Source organism: Ranitomeya variabilis, chromosome 1 (assembly GCF_051348905.1).
Source record: "Ranitomeya variabilis isolate aRanVar5 chromosome 1, aRanVar5.hap1, whole genome shotgun sequence".
Lineage (NCBI taxonomy): Eukaryota > Metazoa > Chordata > Amphibia > Anura > Dendrobatidae > Ranitomeya > Ranitomeya variabilis.
Window position 1 is genome coordinate 652,512,990 of NC_135232.1, and position 22,726 is coordinate 652,535,715.

Below are 22,726 nucleotides of genomic sequence, written 5' to 3' on the forward strand. Positions count from 1 at the left end.
ACTGCTGTTAGCAAAATAGAATGTGTTAACAAAAATTTATCCTGCACACAAAAACCACAAAACAAATAGAAAGAAATGTAGTTATTAAAAGGCAAAAACTGTTTTCATGTCTGCAAGCCTCGCTTCTCTCTGCTCAGAAAGTTCATTGGCCCTTGAGGAAGCAGCTCTTGTTTTCATGTATGCAAGCCTCGCTTCCCTCTGCTCAGAAAGTTCATTGGCTCTTGAGGAAGCAGCTCTTGTTTTCATGTCTGCAAGCCTCGCTTCCCTCTGCTCAGAAAGTTAATTGGCTCTTGAGGAAGCAGCTGCTGTTTTCATGTGTGTCAGCCTTGTTTCTCGGTCTTCACGTTTTTAATTGGCCCGTAATGCAGCTTTTCTTTTCGCATCAGCTGACATTCGTGCCATCAAATTCCTTTTCTTATGAGGCATTTTTGTGGTAAAAATAGTCTGTAACTGGCAGTTTCTATATCCTCTCACATATAGGTAATGTGACTGACATCAGCTTTTCCACCAACACACCCTAACTGACATGCTATTACCTCACACAAGCTTTGTTATACTGAGAATGTCCTTTGTTGCCTATATTAACCAATCAGAGCTCAGATTAATTAACTGTAGCAAAATAGAAGCTGAACTGTGATTGGTTGCTATTGGCAGCCTGATAAATGCCCAGCCAACAGGAATCCCTCCCCCCTGGCAGTATATATTAGCTCACACATACACATAATAGACAGGTCATGTGACTGACAGCTGCCGTATTTCCAATATATGGTACATTTGTTGCTCTTGTAGTTTGTCTGCTTATTAATCAGATTTTTATTTTTGAAGGCTAAAACCAGACTTGTGTGTGTTTTAGGGCGAGTTTCATATGTCAAGTTGTGTGTGTTGAGTTTTGTGTGGCAACATGCGTGTAGCAACTTTTTGTGTGTCGAGTTGCATGTGACAGGTTAGTGTAGCAAGTTGTGTGCAGCAAGTTTTGCGCGTGGCGAGTTTTATGTGTGGTGTGTTTTGAGTATGTGCAAGTTTTGTGTGAGGCAACTTTTGCATGTGTTGCAACTTTTGTGCATGTGGCAATTTTTCTGCGTGTGCAAGTTTTGCGTGTGGCAAGTTTTCCATGAGGTGAGTTTTGCACGTGTGGCGAGTTTTGCGTGAGCCTAGTTTTGCATGTGGCGAATTTTGCGCATGGCGATTTTTGAGTGGCCACTTTTATGTGGCGAGGTTGGTGTATGTGTGGTGAAATGTGTGCTGAGGGTGGTATATGCGTTCAAGCACGTGGTAGTGTGTGTCGCATTTTGTGTGTGTGTTCATATCCCCGTGTGTGGTGAGTATCCCATGTCAGGGGGCCCCACCTTAGCAACTGTACAGTATATACTCTTTGGCGCCATCGCTCTCATTCTTTAAGTCCCCCTTGTTCACATCTGGCAGCTGTCAATTTTCCTCCAACACTTTTCTTTTCACTTTTTCCCCCATTGTGTAGATAGGGGCAAAATTGTTTGGTGAATTGGAAAGCGCGGGGTTAAAATTTCGCCTCACAACATAGCCTATGACGCTCTTGGGTTCCAGACATGTGACTGTGCAAAATGTTGTGGCTGTAGCTGTGACGGTGCAGATGCCAATCCCGGACACACACACGCATACACACACACACACACACACACACACACACACACACACACACACACACACACACACACACACACCTTTGAGAAATAAGTATTTGATCCCTCTGGCAAACAAGATTTAATACTTGGTGGCAAAACCCTTGTTGGCAAGCACAGTAGTCAGACGTTTTTTGTAGTTGATGATGAGGTTTGCGCACATGTCAGGAGGAATTTTGGTCCACTCTCTTTGCAGATCATCTCTAAATCATTAAGATTTTGAGGCTGTCGCTTGGCAACTCAGAGCTTCAACTCCCTCCATAAGTTTTCTATAGGATTAAGGCTTGGAGACTGGCTAGGCCACTCCATGACCTTAATATGCTTCTTTTTGAGCCACCCCTTTGCAGTATGTTTTGGGTTATTGTCTTGCTGGAAGACCCAGCCACGACTCATTTTTAATGTCCTGGTGGAGGGAGGGAGACTGTCATTCAGGATTTTATGGTACCTGGCGTCATCTATTCTCCCATTGATGCGGTGAAGTAATCCTGTGCCCTTAGCAGAGAAACACCCCCAAAACATAATGTTTCCACCTCCATGATTGACAGTGGGGGTGGTGTTCTTTGGGTCATAGGCAGCATTTCTCTTCCTCCAAACACGTTGAGTTAATGCCAAAGACCTCAATTTTTGTCTCATCTGACCACAGCACCTTCTCCCTATCACTCACAGAATCATCCAGGTGTTCATTGACAAACTGCAGACAGGCCTGCACATGTGCCTTCTTGAGCAGGGGGAGCTTGCGGGCACTGCAGGATTTTAAACCTTTGCGGCGTAATGTGTTGCCAATGGTTTTCTTGGTGACTGTGGTCCCAGCTGCCTTGAGATCATTAACAAGTTCCCCCCCGTTTTAGGCTGATCTTTCACCTTCCTCATGATCAAGGATACCCCACAAGGTGAGATTTTGCATCGTGCTCCAGATTGATGTCGATTGACAGTCATTTCTTTCAGTTTTTTACTATTGCACCAACAGTTGTCTCCTTCTCGCCCAGCGTCTTACTTATGGTTTTGGAGCCCATTCCAGCATTGTACAGGTCTACGATCTTGTCCCTGACATCCTTATAAAGCTCTTTGGTCTTGCCCATGTTGTAGGGGTTAGCGTCTGACTGATTGAGTCTGTGGACAGGAGTCTTTTATAAAGGTGACTATGTAAGACAGCTGTCTTTAATGCAGGTAACAAGTTGATTAGAGCATCTAAATGGTCTGTAGGAGCCAGAACTCTTAGGCTATGTGCACACGTTGCGGATTGGGGTGCAGAATTTTCTGCACAAAATCCGTATCTCCTGGCAGAAAACGCAGGTGCAGATTTAACTCTTTTTTTTTTATGCGGATTTTGTGCGTTTTTGTTGCCGATTTCATGCATTTTTTACCACTGCGGATTTCTATAATGGAAGGGTGCAGAAACGCTGCAGATCCGCACAAAAGAAGTGACATGCTACTTCTTTTGTTCCGCAGTGTTTACAATGCCGAATTTTCCGCACCATTAGCACAGCATTTTTCTTTTTCCTATTGATTTACATTGTACTGTAAATCACTTTGCGGATCTGCAGCATTTCTGCGCAGAAAAAACTGTTGCGGATCTGCACTAAATCCGCATCGTATGCACATAGCCTTAATGGTTGGTAGGGGAACAAATACTTATTTCTCACTGCAAAATGCAAATTTATATAATTTATACAATGTGATTTTCTGGATTTTGTTTTTGATATTCTATTTCTCAATGTTAAAATTAACCTACCCTTACAATTATAGACTGTTCATGTCTTTTGTCAGTGGGCAAACTTACAAACTCAGCACGGGATCAAATACTTATTTCCCCCACTGTATGGTGAAAGTACAGGCAAGTACGAGTTCAACAATACCAAGCTAATATGTTTTGGGGTTTTTTGTGTGTTTTTTTTATAATGTTTGTGGTAATAGAGGTTATTATAAATTTAGAATTTTGGGTTAAAAAAAAAAACGTTGGTGTTGCTTTTTTCTTTGATCTTAACTTTAAAGGGAACCTGTCACCTAAATTTGGCGGGACCAGTTTTGGGTCATATGGGCGGGGTTTTCGGGTGTTTGATTCACCCTTTCCTTACCCGCTAGCTGCATGCTGGCCGCAATATTGGATTGAAGTTCATTCTCTGTCCCCCGGAGTACACGCCTGCGCAAGGCAATATTGCCTTGCGCAGGCGTGTACTCCAGAGGACAGAGAATGAACTTCAATCCAATATTGCGGCCAGCATGCAGCCAGCGGGTAAGGAAAGGGTGAATCAAACACCCGAAAACCCCGCCCATATGACCCAAAACTGGTCCCGCCAAATTCAGGTGACAGGTTCCCTTTAATTCTTCCATTGAGGAATCTGTGTAGGGATTTGTTTTTCTTGTTTTGCGTGCTGAGCTGATTTTTTTTTTTATTGATACCATATGGGGCTTATATGATGTTTTGATAGCTTTTTATTGCATTTTTAAGTGCTACAAACAAATAACTGCTAATTTTGGCATTTGCGTGTCTGATAAATATTTTCTTATTTATTTTATTTTGGAGGAGGGGGTGAAATTTACACTCTGCAATGCAAATTATGGTAAATATTTTATTTTTTTAGATTTTGCAATTTACGTTTGAGGAAAAGATTTAAACACATTTATTAAGTCTCTTTAAGGAATTTGAACCTGTGATCGCTTAATTGTCTATACAGTACAATGCAATGCCATAGTATTTCTGTGTATTGTAAAAATTCTAGTCTCTTATGAAACCCAGCCATTGCAATAATACCATGGCAGACACAGATGCCTACGTAAGAACCATGGTACCCACCGCAACATGCAGTGATGTGGCCAATTGTGATGGGATGGAGATGCAGTGAGGGGCTCTGGTCTGACTGCTGCCATGTTGGAGGCCTTTTACATACTAATGTTACTATCGGGTGCTGACTGTGTAATGTAGCTCCTGCACCATACAGAGTTGTCTTGGCCTCTGTGCCCGCGCCACACAGTGATTGCACATGGAGCCGTATTTGTGTGTTGGCTGACACTAAAGGGTTAATTCTAGTCATTGTTTCATATAGTTTACATTATTTCTATGCCTGATTTAACCCTTTTTATTTTAAGAACAACAAGCAGATCGATTCATTCGAGTGTCATGGTCCTCGGGCGGTCAGCTGCATGGCAACATCTCAGGAAGGGGCCCGAAGATTACTACTCGTTGGTTCCTATGATTGTACAATTAGTGTTCGAGACGCCCGTAATGGTCTCCTGCTTCGTACTTTAGAGGGTCACACCAAAACTGTCCTCTGCATGAAGGTAAGATGAGCACTAGTGGAGTTTTACTTTTATTTTTTGCAATAAGGTGATCATTGAAATGACTAAAATCCAGTTCACCTAGTGAAAAAGTAGCAACGTGACACTTTACCGCTAAGAACAAGCATAAATTCCTGTGTTTGTAATGTCTTTTTTTTTTTTTCTTTTTTTTTTTTTTTTCCTTCACCAGAGTAGTCAATTTGAGGCTATGGTGATAGTCAAAGTAATTCTAAAACCTTATGGTGGGGAGTCATTACCTGGTTCAGTCCCAGGAAGACTTGGAAGAAATCTAAAATTTAGGACTGAACGACCTGTTCACCTTCTAAGCAAATGTACCTTATTTTCTTTTCTTTTACAGGTTGTCAACGACTTGGTGTTTAGTGGTTCAAGCGATCAATCTGTCCATGCCCATAACATTCATGTAAGTGTAAGAAAGTCAATGAAGCCATCATTAATCCTTGTGATTCTGGTATAGGCAGACAATTAATTTTAGTTTGGAGCCAATATTTCCTTCATATGGTTTATCTTGCAAAATTTGGAGCTTAACCTAGTTCCCAATTTGACGTTTTCTCCCACCCTCTCTTTGCGCTGATTTGTTCTTCCTTATAACGATGTCACATGAGCTGCAAATATTACAGAGTAAATGCAGAAAAGTTTGGTACAAATCCCTTATGTGGCGTCAGGCTTTTCATCTGAACTTTATTGCACTTTTCTTTCTAGACTGGGAAACTGGTGCGAATTTACAAAGGACACAATCATGCTGTTACCGTAGTTAACATCTTGGGAAAAGTCATGGTGACTGCTAGCTTGGATAAATTTGTCCGTATTTATGAGTTAGAGGTAAGACTTTGTTCCCTTTGGTTTGCAATGGTATGACTTTTTCTCGTTCACTTCATTGAGGGACACAGGAGCCATTGGGTTAGTCTGTGCCTCCTGGAAGCTGACACTAACAGTACATCGTAACAAAAAAGTTGGTTTCTCCCCAGCATACTTTACCTCGCCTGCTAGCACAAAGCCTCCTCAGTTTAGCTTCTTGTTATTCGGAGGCAGACCTGGATCTGAGTCTTAGGCCCACCCCAGGGACAGCTTTAGGACTTCCCTATGTTCCCCCTGTGTTCCCCAATGAAGCTACTGAGAAATAAAGATTTATTTTTTTTTTTGTACTCACCGTAAAATCTTTCACATAGTTTTCATTAGTGGACAAAGCACCCACTTTTGGTTGCCCATTCAGGTATACATTTGTTGTTTTCTCCTTCGCCTCATTGGGGGACACAGACCATGGGTGTATGCTGCTGCCACCAGGAGGCTGACACTAAGTATTACAAAGAAAGTTAGCTCCTCCCCTGCAGTATACACCCCTCTGCTGGCTCCCAGCTAACCAGTTCTTGCTTAGTGTCCGTAGGAGGCACACGGACGGGTCTGCTATTCAGACCCAAAGAACTCTTTTTTTCCGTTTTTTACTTTTTACTACGGTCGAATGGGGCGACGGATTCTTTCATGTTCCGATCTCCTCGAACCATCAACAGGCGAGCACGGGAGTTTTACCTCTCCGTATCCTCTCCTGCGACGTGGGAAGCCACTGCCTGAGCTGATTCTAGGGGCGACGGGCCCCTTCAAGGGCACCGATCTCCCCCCTCCCTTATCAGACGAGCACTGGAGTGTCACCTCCAGTATCCTCTTCTGCAGCCAGGCCTATTGCCGGACATTCAGCCCTGTCCACCAGGTTTTACCCTCGGCTGTACAGAGGCACCTTCCAGCGTGGCGTCCGAGCAGCCCCCACTGCATCACCACTGAAAAAGCGGATGATGGAAGGAGGCGGACGGTTCCTCTCCACCCCTCTTCTGCAGGGATGGTGGATGGAGGCTCCCCAACCCTGCATCGTCCTATCTACCCGGGCACAGCTCCTACCTGCAGCATCTGCCATGGTCCCTCTCCATATTGGGGTAAGTGCTCCGTGAGATTTGGGTGTTCCGACGGTCAGAGGAGGGCTCCATAGCGACTGGGTCCCCACAGAGCTTCGCGGCACTTTTCCCCTCAGTCTGCGGGTGCGCGCCGGCCGAAGCCATAACTTTAGTCCCCGGCTTCGGCCCTGTTTAGGCCGCAGCCCGGGAGGCCCCGCCCACCGCTTGCTCCCTTCTAGCGGCTCCGCCCCCCTATTCAGGCGCTTCTCGTTCCAGACGAGATCTCGGCGGCCATCTTCCTCCTCCTCCATTGCGGTCACTATTTCTTCTGGAGGGGGCTGCGGCCGGCGGTTTTTCCACGCTGAAGTCAGCGCTATTCCAGTCGGGGGACTCAGAACCTGAGTAAGGTGAATCGCCCCCCCCCCCGGCACGCATCCCGGCAGCATTAAGGGACTAGCTTTCCCTGTTTTTTTTATATACTTAAGGCTGCAATTTTCTGGTGCTCCTGCACACTACAGAATGTATAGTACAGTATGCAGGCTTGCAAACGGAGAGCTGTGAGTTCCCAGCAACGAAGCTCTCATGACTCATTCCCTGGTGACTCATTCCCTGGTGCCTCATTCCCTGGTGACTCATTCCCTGGTGACTCATTCCCTGGTGACTCATTCCCTGGTGACTCATTCCCTGGTGACTCATTCCCTGGTATTTGCTACTCTGCCTCGGTAGTCGCTGGGCCCATAGGTGCATCCCCAGCTTTCCATGCCTTTTTATTAAACCCAGGACCAGCATTCCCTGGTCTTAAAGGGAACCTGTCACCACGTTTTTGGAAGATGGGATAAAAATAGCGTTAAATAGGGGCAGAGGTGGGCGTTACATTAGTGTGTGTGTTATGCGTTTATTACCCACCTAAGTTGCCGAAATAACTTTGCAAAGTCTCCGTTTTCGCCTGTCAATCAGGCTGGTCAGGTCACATGGGCGTGGTGTCTTCACCCAGATTTGGCGTAGTTTTCCGTTGGTGGCGTAGTGGTGTGCGCATGCCCAAAGTCCGGAATCCTCTTCCAGGGGATTTAAAATAGCGCGGTGTTCGTTATTGCATTGGTGATCGGTGGGCGCGGCCATCTTCCTTTGGCCGCGCGTGCGCAGAAGCGGCGCTCTGCTGGCCGCGGCTTCAGGAAAATGGCCGCGGGATGCCGCGCGTGCGCAGATGGATATCGCGGCGGCCATTTTCCTGAAGCCGCGGCCAGCAGAGCGCCGCTTCTGCGCACGCGCGGCCAAAGGAAGATGGCCGCGCCCACCGATCACCAATGCAATAACGAACACCGCGCTATTTTAAATCCCCTGGAAGAGGATTCCGGACTTTGGGCATGCGCACACCACTACGCCACCAACGGAAAACTACGCCAAATCTGGGGGAAGACAACGCCCATGCGACCTGACCAGCCTGATTGACAGGCGAAAACGGAGACTTTGCAAAGTTATTTCGGCAACTTAGGTGGGTAATAAACGCATAACACACACACTAATGTAACGCCCACCTCTGCCACTATTTAACGCTATTTTTATCCCATCTTCCAAAAACGTGGTGACAGGTTCCCTTTAAGGGTCCCCTAGTTTTAAAAGGGTCACATCCCCAGCATTCTCTGCTCTGCCAGAAGCCGGTCTCCTTTTCCTTAGTACTTAATCAGGCCAGTATGCCCTGGCCTTAAAGGCACAGGGCCAGTAGGCACTGGTCTTAAAGGCACATGGCAAGTGTGCCCTCATCTTAAAGACACATGACCAGCATCCCTGGTCTTAAAGGAGCATGACCAGCTTTTTTTTTTGTTCTTAAAGGCACATTACCAGCTTTGCTGGTCTTTAAGGCACTTGTTCCTACATTCCTCTCATGACCAGTATTCCTGGTCTTAAAGGCACGTGACCAGCATGCCCTGGTCTTATAGACTCGTGACCAGTATGCCCTGGTCTTAAAGGCACGTGACCAGTATCCCCTGGTCTTAAACGCTATAATCAGTATGCCCCGGTCTTAAAGGCACATGACTAGTACGTCCTGGTTTTTCAAGGCCATGACCAGTATGCCCTGGTCTTAAGGGCACGTGACCAGTATCCCCTGGTCTTAAACGCAATAACCAGTATGCCCTGGTCTTAAAGGCACATAACTAGTACGTCCTGGTTTTCAAGGCACATGACCAGTATGCCCTGGTCTTAAAGGCACGTGACCAGTATCCCCTGGTCTTAAACGCAATATCCAGTATGCCCTGGTCTTAAAGGCACATGACTAGTACGTCCTGGTTTTCTAGGCACATGACCAGTATGCCCTGGTCTTAAAGGCTCATGTCCAGTACGCCCTGGCTTTTAAAGGCACACGACCAGTATGCCCAGGTCTTTAAGGCACGTGACCATTATGCCCTGGACTTAAAGGCTCAGGACCAGTACGCCCTGGTCTTAAACGCAAATGACCAGCATACCCTGGTTTTAAGGGCACATGACCATTATCTCCTGGATTTCTGCATGCCCTGCTTTTAAAGGCACATGAACAGTATTTCATCTTACAAAAGGCACAAGACCAGTATTCCCTGGTCTTAAAGGCTCATGGCCAGTAACCCCTAGCCTTAAAGGCGCATGACCAGTATTTACTGGTCTTAAGGGCACATCATCTATCCTAAGCTGGTCACCCTAACTGAGCTCTGGAGCACTCACATGCTCCCTCTCCTACAATGGGAGCCGTCGGCTAGCAGGAGCCGCAAGTATTCTAGAAAAACGTACAGGTTCTAGAAAATCTCCATCAACATTTCACGGTGATGCACTGGAAGACCTCTAAGTAGGATACCATACCTGGTCGGAATTTTATGGGTGACGGGTCCCTTTAAGGGCTCCGATTTCCCCCCACACCTTCAACAGACGAGCACACGGAGTGTCGCCTCCATGTATCATCTTCTGCATCCAGGTCTATCGCCACAACCTGCCCTGTCCACTCGGAAACCTCAATTCTGGGGATGTACTGAGGCACACATTTGTGGCGTCCCAACAAGGAGGTTTTTCCCCCCTTTGTATCAGATGCAAGAAAGTGGACGATTCCTCTCCACTTCCCTGTTAAGAGATGGTGGATCGAGGTTTTTTATTTTTTATTTATTTTTATTTTTTTCCTTATTTTCTTCTCTGCACGATGGCAGAGACCTGCTGGTTACAGTCCCGCATTCTGTCACTTGACAGACTCGCCGGGCAGAATTTCTTGCGGTATTCCTACCAGTATCCTGGCCGGTGTATCATCAATTAAGATTCCACAGACGGTCGGATAGCAGGTCTAGTTAGTTCCGTCCTGTGGTTTCGGGTTTAGCGCTCTACCCTTCCTTAGCCGCCACATGGGTTGCTTGACCAAAGGGAGAGAATGAAAGTCTCCGGGTCCCAGACCTTATCTACTTCGTTCCACAGTATAGCTGGCCAATCAAATCTTCTGAGCGGGAGACTAGCAAGGGATCGTATCTCTTCTTCAAGCTCAACCAGTAGTGGAAGCATTGGCCAGGACAGTCTAGATCTAAGGGATCTTGGTTCCAAAATGGAGGGAATGAAAAGTATCTCCATTTCTGGACCCCAAACTTCTAACAACCTTTGACAGGGCCCTCTCTTTTTTCGGATGGAGTTCCTCCGCTCAGCCACTACTTCAACAGAGAAACGTGGTTGTTTTCTGGCATCCATCGTCATCCGGGATTCTTCCCTCACATACCTATTTCTCCTCTCTACTATAATCTCTTCGCCTTTCCATTCGCGAACAGTATTTTCACGACCTGGCCCTTCTGCCTGGCTACCACACCAGAGTGGTCGCAAGGGTCATGACGGTTGTCATGCGCTTCTTGCACCTTAGAAACATGGTCGTCCTGCCCTACTCGGTCGACTCTCTAGCCGCTCTACAAGGACTACGCTAAGTTGTCTATATCACTTGCAATACCCTCTCTCTTGGGCTAGCAGCTAAACTTAGACAAGTTTTTTCCTCATTCCCAGCCCAGCAGATCCTCTTTGACGATGATCCTGCACAAGAAGGATGGTAATTCTCTCTCTCGAGTCAAGGTCGTGGCCCTTCAACACGGAGCTTGTGCACTTCATCACTCATTCCCTCGGTTCATTCAATTAGCTAGGAGGGTTCTGAGCAATAAGATGAAAACGGAAGTAGTTTTCTTTTGCTCCGCTCGTTTTCAGCAAGTCAATCAGGCTTTCAAAAGGTAGTTTCTAAGCTCCTTCCTCATCCAGAGCCTTCTTCTGGTCCAATGGTTATTAGGGTTACCAATGCCCGTCTTCTTCTCCCGATCATTTCTCTGGGGATCTGAACAGTACGGCCAATCCCACAGCAGGTCCACTGCCCTTAGGCGGGTCAACCATCCGTCTTCAATTTGGATAATGCCACGGCTGTGCCATACGTCAATCATCTCGCAGGTACCCACAGTCAAGCGCCATGGCCGAGGTACCTCGCACTCTCTGATGGGCCGAGATCTATCATTCGGTGATCTCAACAGTACATGTCCCTGGAGTAGAACACTGGGCGGCTGACATATTCAGCCGTCAGGGTTTTCTCCTCAAGTGAGTGGGAACTTCACTCGGAAGTCTTCCTTCACATCTGCCTTCACTGGAGTACTCCAGATGTAGGTCGGATGGCGTCCAAGCTGAACGCCTATGTACTCCAGTTCATGGTTTGGCTGCAAGATCCAAGTCCATCGCAGTGCATACTCCGTTTCTTCCACGGTACCAATTTCCATAACTCCTCTTCCACTACGTCTGAGACCTTTTTGGAAGCGGAAAAGGCCCCCAGTGATCCTGGGAGACCCGCACTGACCATGTCAGGTTTTCTCGCTTGCGGTACTAGTATTTCTCCGTCTTATTTCGTCAAAATTGGAAATATGGACCTTCTCGCAGGGAGTCTCCACCTGTAGTTCTTCCCTACCGCGTACCGTTAGATCTGGGGGACCTTAATGGTCCTGGGGATCTTACAGTACACTCCTTTTTCGATCCAGAAAGACTTTACGATAAGGGAACGTCACTCCCCTTTCTTCTATGCGTTCTTGTCATCCTGATGAGTCTTCAGAGCTTCCCACTCTGTTCCTTTCAGTCTTTTTTCCTTATTACCATCTATGCATCGTTGCCCTCAAGCCATCCCATTCCCTCGTTGCCAAGGTGGTTTTGTATTCCCACTGTTGCAGGGGCATCGTCCTCTCATCTTTCGGCTCCAGTCCACACAACGGAATGGGTTCTCCATAATCTGGAAGAAGTGAGTGCTCCAAGTGGGTACGTATCGAGGACGGCGTCCTTCCAAAGGTTGGACACTTTGCTTGGGCTTCTCGATGGTAAGTAGGCTTCCCGATGGTCACAGGAAGGGTTTAGCCGGGTTCATCGGCCACGTTAGCCTGGTGGATTCTTTTCACCATCCAGGAGTCCTTCCGTGCTAGATGTCAGCCTATCTCCCTGTCTCAGGTCCGCATGCATTCTTGAAGCACTATAATTCACACACTTCCTCAGATGTGAGTCTGGGCAGGCGGACTTTGCAGGCCGCCTTGGCGCACTTGTAAGTAGCGGTTACACGGCCTGATCTGATGTTGTCCCCACCCAGGGACTGCTTTGGGACGTCCCATGGTCTGTGTCCCCCAATGAGGCGAAGGAGAAATAGGGATTTTTGTGTACTTACCGTAAAATCCTTTTCTCCGAGCCATTCATTGGGGGACACAGCTCCCTCCCTATTATTAGTTGTATTTGTTTTTATCATTTGATATGTTATACTCTCATATATAATGTGACATGCTATACGCTTATATGTTATTGATCTCCTACTGCTTTTGCACCGAACTGGTTAGCTGGGAGCCAGCAGAGGGGTGTATACTGCAGGGGAGGAGCTAACTTTCTTTGTAATACTTAGTGTCAGCCTCCTGGTGGCAGCAGCATACACCCATGGTCTGTGTCCCCCAATGAACGGCTCGGAGAAAAGGATTTTACGGTAAGTACACAAAAATCCCTATTTTCCTTTCTAGGTGGCCTATACTTTTGCTTTTATTTTTGTTTTGTTTATTTGCATCACCTACTGTTTTCTCGGTGGGACTAAAGGTACCTTCACACTAAACGATAACGATAGCGATCCGTGACGTTGCAGCGTCCTGGATAGCGATATCGTTGTGTTTGACACGCAGCAGCGATCTGGATCCTGCTGTGATATTGCTGGTCGTTGCTGAAAGTCCAGAACTTTATTTGGTCGTCAGATCGGCATGTTTGACAGCAAAAGCAACGATGCCAGCAATGTTTTACAATGGTAACCAGGGTAAATATCGGGTTACTAAGCGCAGGGCCGCGCTTAGTAACCCGATATTTACCCTGGTTACCATTGTAAATGTAAAAAAAAAAAAAACAGTACATACTCACCTCCTGATGTCCGGCAGGTCCCTGGCCGTCTGCTTCCCGCACTGACTGTGAACGCCGGCCGGCCGTAAAGCACAGCACAGCGGTGACGTCACCGCTGTGCTCAGCTTTTACTTTACGGCCGGCCGGAGCTCACAGTCAGTGCGGGAAGCAGACGGCCAGGGACCTGACGGACATCAGAAGGTGAGTATGTACTGTTTTGTTTTTTTTTACATTTACAATGGTAACCAGGGTAAACATCGGGTTACTAAGCACGGCCCTGCGCTTAGTAACCCAATGGTTACCCGGGGACTTCGGCATCGTTGGTCGCTGGACAGCCGGACAGCTCTCCAGCGACCACACAGCGACGCTGCAGCGATCGGCATCGTTGTCGATATCGCTGCAGCGTCGCTTAATGTGACGGTACCTTAACAAAAAACCTAACTAAGACTCCGATCCATGTCTGCTTCCGAATGACACTAAGCTAAACTGATGAGGCCTGGTGCTAGCAGGCGAAGTATGGTGAGGAGGGGAGCCAAAGTGTTTGTTAAGGTGTACTGTTAGTATCAGCCCCCAGGTGACAGCGGACTAACTTCATGGTTCCTGTGTCCCCCAAGGAAGAGTACCAGAAAGAGATTTTATGATGAGTACCAAAAATCTTCAATTTATAAGAGTTTTAGGACTGATGCATTTTGATCGCTTTTCTCTTCTTTTCTCTAGTCGCATGATCGCTTACAAGTCTATGGAGGACATTCAGATATGATCATGTGTATGGCAATTTACAAAAGCATGGTAAGAATAAATACAGGAAAAAATAAATATTAAATTGTATTGCTTGTGAACTTAATTTGACAAAGAAAGTCAAGATTCCACAGCAGTAAAAAAAAAAAACACCATTATTTTCATTATTATTATTATTGCAACATTTATTCCATGGCGCTTTATATGTGAAAAGGGGTATACATAATAAAGAACAAGTACAATAATCTTACACAATACAAGTCACAACTGGTACAGGAGGAGAGAGGACCCTGCCCACGTGGGCTCACAATATTCTCACTTACTGTGACTTTGCTTGGGTTCTTCTCTGCTGAGCTCAACTTGATTAATAGGTCCCTGCCATACAGAGAGACCCGCCACTCCTGCTGAACCCAGCAGGGAAAAGCACAGCGGACGGACACTTCTCCCATAGTTCTTCTGAATGAAGCCTGTCAGCAGTGCTTTCACTGACCATATATTCTTTAACATCTTCCCGTCAAGCCAGTTGTTTTTCTTTTTTTTTTTTGCATAATGTTTATTCATTGATATAACCATACGTGGTCTTTTTTTTTTTTTTTTTCTTTGCGGGATGTTGTAATTTATAATGGCACTTATTATCTCGGTCAATGACCAATCCTGTGTCATTGTAGATTATCGATGCGAGGATTAAAGCTTCTGTTACTGCAGCCTGTGTATGCCTGCCCGTACTCTGGTGGAGAAAACAGAATTGGTATATTGCCGCTTCTGCCTTCTTTTAAAGCATTGTCAGTTCCAAAGCTTCTTTTGGTTGAGTGTCTGGCCGGCGTAGCAGAGCTGTTGGGTCATAGCAGACCCAGATCAACTCTATCAGTGATTTATGTCCGTGAAGTGTACTGCTTTCCTATGTAACTTGGGCTGCTATGACTACCCAAGTTATAGTGGAAAGAATACATGATAAAGTAAAAAAAAAAATTTCCTGCCTGTTGTGTACAGCGCCGTTCTTCCCCAGCACAGAGTAGTCACAGACAGCTCTTGCCAGGGATTCGGAAACCTCTGCTGATGATACGTCTACATAACGAAGGCTTCTTTTCTCCTTCGCCTCATTGGGGGACACAGACCATGGGTGTATGCTGCTGCCACCAGGAGGCTGACACTAAGTGATACAAAGAAAGTGATCTCCTCCCCTGCAGTATACACCCTCTGCTGGCTCCCAGCTAACCAGTTCTTGCTTAGTGTCCGTAGGAGGCACACGGACTGGTCTGCTATTCAGACCCAAAGAATCTTTTTACTTTTACCTTTTACCGGACGAAGGGGGCGACGGATTCTTTCATGTTCCGATCTCCCCCGAACCAACAACAGGCGAGCACGGGAGTTTCACCTCTCCGTATCCTCTCCTGCGACGTGGGAAGCCACTGCCTGAGCTGATTCTAGGGGCGACGGGCCCTTTCATGGGACCGATCTCCCCCTCCCTTATCAGACGAGCACTGGAGTGTCACCTTCAGTATCCTCTTCTGCAGCCAGGCCTATTGCCGGACATTCAGCCCTGACCACCAGGTTTTACCCTCGGCTGTTCAGAGGCACAATCCAATGTGGCGTCCGAGCAGCCCCCACTGCACCACCACTATTAAGAGCGGATGGTACAAGGAGGCGGACGGTTCCTCTCCTCCTCCCTAACAAACGGATGATGGATTGAGGTTTATCCCTGCACCGTCCACGCTGCACAGAACAGCGCTGAAACCCACATCCGCGGCGGCTCCATGCCGGGACGCGCAACGATGGTGAGTGGATCCATCTTCAGAGGGATATCCATAAAGGCGCAGGCAGCCTTAGCCACTTTCCTGTGGCCCACCTCTCTGAGGTAACGCTCTGGCCGGCTGCAAAAATTTAGCCCCTGGCTTCGGCTGATGTGTAGGCCGCATCCCGGAAGTCTCCTGAAACGCCCCGCTGGTGTCGCCCGCCTGCTACAGAAATTTAGGCCCCGGCTTGGGCCTATTCAGCATCGTGTCAGTCGCTCCGCCCCCCGAGTTGGCGCTTCTCGCTCTCTGCGAGATTTTATCTACTCTGCAGCTCACAGTGGCCATCTTGGTCCACCCGGCCGGCTCACACTGAGGCAACGATTTTTAGCATTAAGGGGGCACAGCCACTCTACATCAAGGCATTAAACGCGCAAGTATTCTCCCTTCTTAAAGGCACATGTAGTATTGTCTGGTTTTAAAGGCGCATGTCCAGTATTGTCTGTTCTTAAAGGCGCAGGTCCAGTATTGTCTGGTCTTAAAGGCGCATGACCAGTATTCTCTGTTCTTAAAGGCGCATGTCCAGTATTCTCTGTTCTTAAAGGCGCATGTCCAGTATTGTCTGGTCTTAAAGGCGCATGTCCTGTATTGTCTGGTCTTAAAGGCGCATGTCCCGTATTGTCTGTTCTTAAAGGCGCATGTCCAGTATTGTCTGTTCTTAAAGGCGCATGTCCTGTTTTGGCTGGTCTTAAAGTCGCATGTCCCGTATTGTCTGTTCTTAAAGGCGCATGTCCAGTATTGGCTGGTCGTAAAGGCGCAGGTCCAATATTGTCTGTTCTTAAGGGCGCATGTCCAGTATTGTCTGGTCTTAAAGGAGCATGTCCAGTATTGTCTGGTCTTAAAGGCGCATGTCTAGTATTGTCTGGTCTTAAAGGCACGTGACCAGTTTTCCCTGGTCTTAAAGGCGCATGGCCAGCATACCCTGGTCTTACGCATATGGCCAGTATGCCCTGGTCTTAAAGGCGCATGACCAGTATTCCTGGTCTTAAAGGCACGTGACCAGTATGCCCTGGTCTTAAAGGCGCATGACCAGTATTCCTGGTCTTAAAGGCACGTGACCAGTATTCCTGGTCTTAAAGGCACGTAACCAGTATCCCCTGGTCTTAAAGACGCATGACCAGTACTTCTTGGTCTTAAGGGCACATGTCCAGTATTACCTGGTCTTAAAGGCACATGACCAGTATGTCCTGGTCTTAAAGGCACGTGACCAGTATGCCCTGGTCTTAAAGGCACATGACCAGTAGGCCCTAGTCTTATGCACTTGGCCAGTATGCCCTGGTCTTAAAGGCACATGACCAGTACGACCTGGTTTTTAAAGGCACATGACCAGTATGCCCTGGTCTTAAGGGCACATGACCAGTATGACCTGGTTTTAAACACACATGACCAGTATGCCCTCGTCTTAAAGGCACGTGACCAATATGCCCTGGACTTAAAGGCACATGACCAGTATGCCCTGGTCTTAAAGGCACGTGTTCAATATGCCCTGGACTTAAAGACACATAACCAGTATGCCCTGGTCTTCAAAGCATATGACAAGTATGTCCTGGTTCTTAAAGGCACATGACCAGCATGCCCTCCTCCTAAAGGCACAAGACCAGTATACCCTGGTCTTAAAGACGCACGACCAGTATTCCCTAGTCTTAAAGGCGCATGACCAGTATTTACTGGTCTTAAGGGCACATCACTAACTGAGCTCAGGAGCCTTCGCCACTCATCCCCTAACCGCAACCCATGGTTTTCTCAGACCAAGAGATTGAATCCCTCTGTGAACCCTCTGTGGCTCGGAGTGCTCGCAGGACCGAGATACATGGTCCCTCTCCTACATGGGAGCGTCCGCTAGCAGGGGCCGCAAGTGTTCTAGAAAAACGTACAGGCGTCTGCAAAACGGAAGTTTTTCATTTCCTAATCTCTCCCCCATGATTTGTTGAGAACAACGCTGAATATGGATCGCATATTGCCTTGGATTGCAAGAGCTTCAGAAAAGGAGGGACTCTCCTATTTATACCATCAACAAATCGACGAGCAATTCACTGGACAGAAGCCGCTAAGTAGGTTGCCATACCTGGTCTGATTTTTATGGGCGACGGGTCCTTTTAAGGGCACCGATTCCCCCCACATCTTCAACAGACGAACACATGCAGTGTCGCCTCCATGTATCCTCTTCTGCATCCAGGCCTTATGCCAAACAACCTGCCCTGTCCACCCGGGGACCTCAACTCTGGGGATGTACAGAGGCACACATCTTTGGCGTCCGAGCACCCCCCTTTGTATCAATTTAGGGGATGATGCAAGAAAGCGGACGATTCCTCTCCAATTCCCTGTTAACAGAATGGTGGATCGAAGGTTCCTAATTTTCTACTCTGCACGAAGATGGCAAGAGGCCTGCTGGTTGCAGCCCCGCATTCTGCCACTTGGCAGTCTAACCGGGTGGAATTTCTTGTGGTATACCTACCAGTATCCCTGCCCGATGTATCATCAATTAAAAAACCACAGACGGTCAGATAGCAAATCTGGTTCGTTCCGTCTTGTGGCTTCGGGTTCAGCGCTCTACCCTTCTTTAGCGCCACATGATGTTACTTGACCAATAGTCTCCTGGTCAGAGACCTTATCTACTTCAATTCAAATCAAATCTTCTGAGCGGGAGACTAACAAGGGATCGTATTTTTTCTACAGACCCATCCAGCAGTAGAAGCATTGTCCTGGACAGTCTAGATCTAAGAGATCTTGGTTTCACGAAGGAGAAAATGAAAAGTATGATCATTCCTGGACCTCAAACCATTCTAACAATCTTTGACAAAGCCCTCCTTTTTCAGAGGCAGTTCCTCCGCTCAGCCATTCAACAAAAAAAAAAAAAAAGTGGAGTTTTCTGGCATCCATCGACATTCGGTTTTCTTACCCTCACATGCCTACTTTTTTCCCCTCTACAATTATCTCTTCTCCTTTCCATTCGCGAACAGCATTTTCAAGTCACGACCTCGCCCTTCAGCCTGGCTACCGCACCACAGTGGTCGCAACGCTCATAGCAGTTGTCATGTGCTTCTTGCACCCTAGAAACATGGTCGTCCTGCCCTACTCGGTCGACTTTCTAGCCGCTCTACAAGGACTACGCTAAGTCGTCTATATCACTTGCAATACCCTCTCACTTGGGCTAGCATCTAAACTTAGACAAGTTTTTTCCTCATTCCCAGCCCAGCAGATCCTCTTTGACGATGATCCTGCACAAGAAGGATGGTAATTCTCTCTCTCGAGTCAAGGTCGTGGCCCTTCAACACGGAGCTTGTGCACTTGATCACTCATTCCCTCGGTTCATTCAATTAGCTAGGAGGGTTCTGAGCAATAAGACGAAAACGGAAGTAGTTTTCTTTTGCTCCGCTCGTTTTCAGCAAGTCAATCAGGCTTTCAAAAGGTAGTCTCTAAGCTCCTTCCTCATCCAGAGCCTTCTTCTGGTCCAATGGTTATTAGGGATACCAATGCCCGTCTTCTTCTCCCGATCATTTCTCTGGGGTTCCGAACAGTACGGCTAATCCTACAGCAGGTCCACTGCCCTTAGGCGGGTCAACCATCCGTCTTCAATTTGGATAATGCCACGGCTGTGCCATACGTCAATCATCTCGCAGGTACCCACAGTCAAGCGCCATGGCCGAGGTACCTCGCACTCTCTGATGGGCCGAGATCTATCATTCGGTGATCTCAACAGTACATGTCCCTGGAGTAGAACACTGGGCGGCTGACATATTCAGCCGTCAGGGTTTTCTCCTCAAGTGAGTGGGAACTTCACTCGGAAGTCTTCCTTCACATCTGCCTTCACTGGAGTACTCCAGATGTAGGTCGGATGGCGTCCAAGCTGAACGCCTATGTACTCCAGTTCATGGTTTGGCTTCAAGATCCAAGTCCATCGCAGTGCATGCTCCGTTTCTTCCACGGTACCAATTTCCATAACTCCTCTTCCACTACGTCTTGAGATCTTTTTGGAAGCAGAAAAGGCCTCCAGTGATCCCAGGAGACCCGCACTGACCATGTCAGGTTTTCTCGCTTGCGGTACTAGTATTTCTCCGTCTTATTTCGTCAAAACTGGAAATATGGACCTTCTCGCAGGGAGCCTTCACCTGTAGTTCTTCCCTACCGCGTACCGTTAGATCTGGGGGACCTTAATGGTCCTGGGGATCTTACAGTAGACTCCTTTTTCGATCCAGAAAGACTTTACTATCAGGGAACGTCACTCCCCTTTTTTCTCTGCGTTCTTGTCATCCTGATGAGTCTTCAGAGCTTTTCAGTCTTTTTTCCTTATTACCATCAATGCATCGTTGCCCTCAAGCCATCCCCTTCCCTCGTTGCCAAGGTGGTTTTGTATTCCCACTGTTGCAGGGGCATCGTCCTCTCATCTCTTTCGGCTCCAGTCCACACAACGGAATGGGTTCTCCATAATCTGGAAGAAGTGAGTGCTCCAAGTGGGTACGTATCGAGGACAGCGTCCTTCCGAAGGTTGGACACTTTGCTTGGGCTTCTCGATGGTAAGTAGGCTTCCCGACGGTCACAGGAAGGGTTTAGCCATGTTCATCGGCCACGTTAGCCTGGTGGATTCTTTTCACCATCCAGGAGTCCTTCCGTGCTAGATGTCAGCCTATCTCCCTGTCTCAGGGCTCTAGGCACCAGGCGTCGGCAAGCACGACCGCAAGCTTGCGAATTCCTCCAGTCCGCATGCATTCTTGAAGCACTATAATTCACACACTTCCACAGATGTGAGTCTGGGCAGGCGGACTTTGCAGGCCGCCTTGGCGCACTTGTAAGTAGCGGTTACACGGCCTGATCTGATGTTGTCCCCACCCAGGGACTGCTTTGGGACGTCCCATGGTCTGTGTCCCCCAATGAGGCGAAGGAGAAATAGGGATTTTTGTGTACTCACCGTAAAATCCTTTTCTCCGAGCCATTCATTGGGGGACACAGCTCCCTCCCTATTATTAGTTGTATTTGTTTTTATCATTTGATATGTTATACTCTCATATATAATGTGACATGCTATACACTTATATGTTATTGATCTCCTACTGCTTTTGCACCGAACTGGTTAGCTGGGAGCCAGCAGAGGGGTGTATACTGCAGGGGAGGAGCTAACTTTCTTTGTAATACTTAGTGTCAGCCTCCTGGTGGCAGCAGCATACACCCCATGGTCTGTGTCCCCCAATGAATGGCTCTGAGAAAAGGATTTTACGGTGAGTACACAAAAATCCCTATTTCCGCTCCACTCTGTCGAGAAGGCGGTACCTCCAGCGTCATTCTGATTGATAGCCGGGTCCCCGCTGCCTAACTGGTGAAGCTGGCTGACAGTCAAAATAACATCTGTAGTCCCGCCCTGTCGCGTCAGCAGAGGCAGCTGAATCCCTGGCAGGAGTACTCTGTGCTGGGGAAGAACTGCGGCGTGCACAACAGGCAGGCAAGTTGCAATTACCTGCCGGTTAGTGTGCTTAGATACATTTTTTTATTTCTCTATTGCTTCATTGGGGGACACAGGAAACCATGAATGTATGCTGCTACCACTAGGAGGCTGACACCATGCACAAAAAAATTAACAGCTCCTCAGCAATGTACAGCCCTCCGACCTGCACTAGGTTAATCAGTTTAGATTAGGCTAGTTTCACACTAGCGTTTACCTGATCTGCGGCAGGCTGCGGACTTCCTCCGTGAAGCCCCGCCCTCGGGGAAGTCATTCTTAAGATATTTCTTGGCCCAGTCTTGACATTTTAGCTTATATTTCTTGTTCAAAGGTGTTCGTTTTTCACCATACCTTGGCCATGTCCCTGAGTATCGCACACCTTGTGCTTTTTGTTACTCCAGTAACGTTGCAGCTCTGAAATATGGCAAAACAGGTGGCAAATGGCATCTTGGCAGCTTCACACTTGATTTTCCTCAATTCATGGGCAGTTATTTTGCACCTTTTTTGCCCAACACGCTTCTTGCGACCCTGTTGGCTATTTTCCATGAAACGCTTGATTGTTCTGTGATCACACTTCAAAAGTTTGGCAATTTCAAGACTGCTGCATCCTTCTGCAAGACATCTCACAATTTTGGACTTTTCAGAGCCCGTCAAATCTCTCTTCTGACCCATTTTGCCAAAGGAAAGGAAGTTGCCTAATAATTAAGCACACCTTATATAGGGTTTTGATGTCATTAGACAACACCCCTCCTCATTAGGCCGGGATCACACATACGCGAGATACGGCCGAGTCTCACAGGTGAAAACCCAGCTCTGGCGCTGGCACTCCGGAGCGGAGCGTGCAGCCGCACAGCAACACATGGAGCTGCGCGCTCCACTCCCAAGTGCCGGCGCCAGAGCTGGGTTTCCACCTGCGAGACTTGGCCGTATCTCGCGTATGTGTGATCCCGGTCTTACAGAGATGCACATCACCTGATTTACTTAATTGGTAGTAGGCTCTCAAACCTGAACAGCTTGGAGTAGAACAACATGTATAAAAAGCATCATGTGATCAAAATGCAACTTGCCTAATAATTCTGCACACAGTGTATAGTGGCCGTTTGGCTTAAGTCTGACTTACCGTCAAAAAACTCCTTTACCAGCTTTCCTTTCCAGGGATCCCATCTATTTGGCTCCAGGCTGGACCAACTTATTAAGGAGTCCTCTTAAGGGACGAATTATTTCCTTCCTCAGGCCAAACCTCGCCGTCCTCCTTTTGAAGCGTATGTTTCGTTCCTTTCGCCATTTCTCTTCGACTGAGGATTTCTTCCACCAAGGGAGGCCACTGGTTTGCCGGGATAGGAAAAGGGCTTCATTCAAGCCTACTCCCTCCCTATGTCCCTGCACCGCGCATTGGAGATCCACCAGGAGCAGACCTGGCAGATTTTCCTCCACTTGACGCCTCTCCAACACCCGGAGATTCTCCCAAGCTGGGCAACCCTCTCCTGTTCTTAAGGGACATATGGCTCGCCTTGTTGGAGGATGCATGGGCCAGAGAGGTTGTATCTTCAGGATACAAAATGG

General features: G+C 47.5%; 1 protein-coding gene across 3 annotated transcripts in view; it reads left to right on the top strand.

Annotated features, from left to right (window-relative positions):
- Positions 1-22,726, top strand: part of ZNF106 (zinc finger protein 106) — a 128,376-nt gene that overhangs the window by 97,370 nt on the left and 8,280 nt on the right. For 2 of the 3 annotated variants that reach the window (XM_077262511.1, XM_077262516.1), the window contains exons 16-19: positions 4,743-4,934; positions 5,290-5,352; positions 5,652-5,771; positions 13,919-13,990. In XM_077262511.1, the coding sequence (XP_077118626.1) occupies positions 4,743-4,934; positions 5,290-5,352; positions 5,652-5,771; positions 13,919-13,990 (447 nt within the window). Of the gene's footprint in view, positions 1-4,179; positions 4,389-4,742; positions 4,935-5,289; positions 5,353-5,651; positions 5,772-13,918; positions 13,991-22,726 lie in introns of those variants that run through there. The other variant, XM_077262522.1, reaches the window with a different exon arrangement.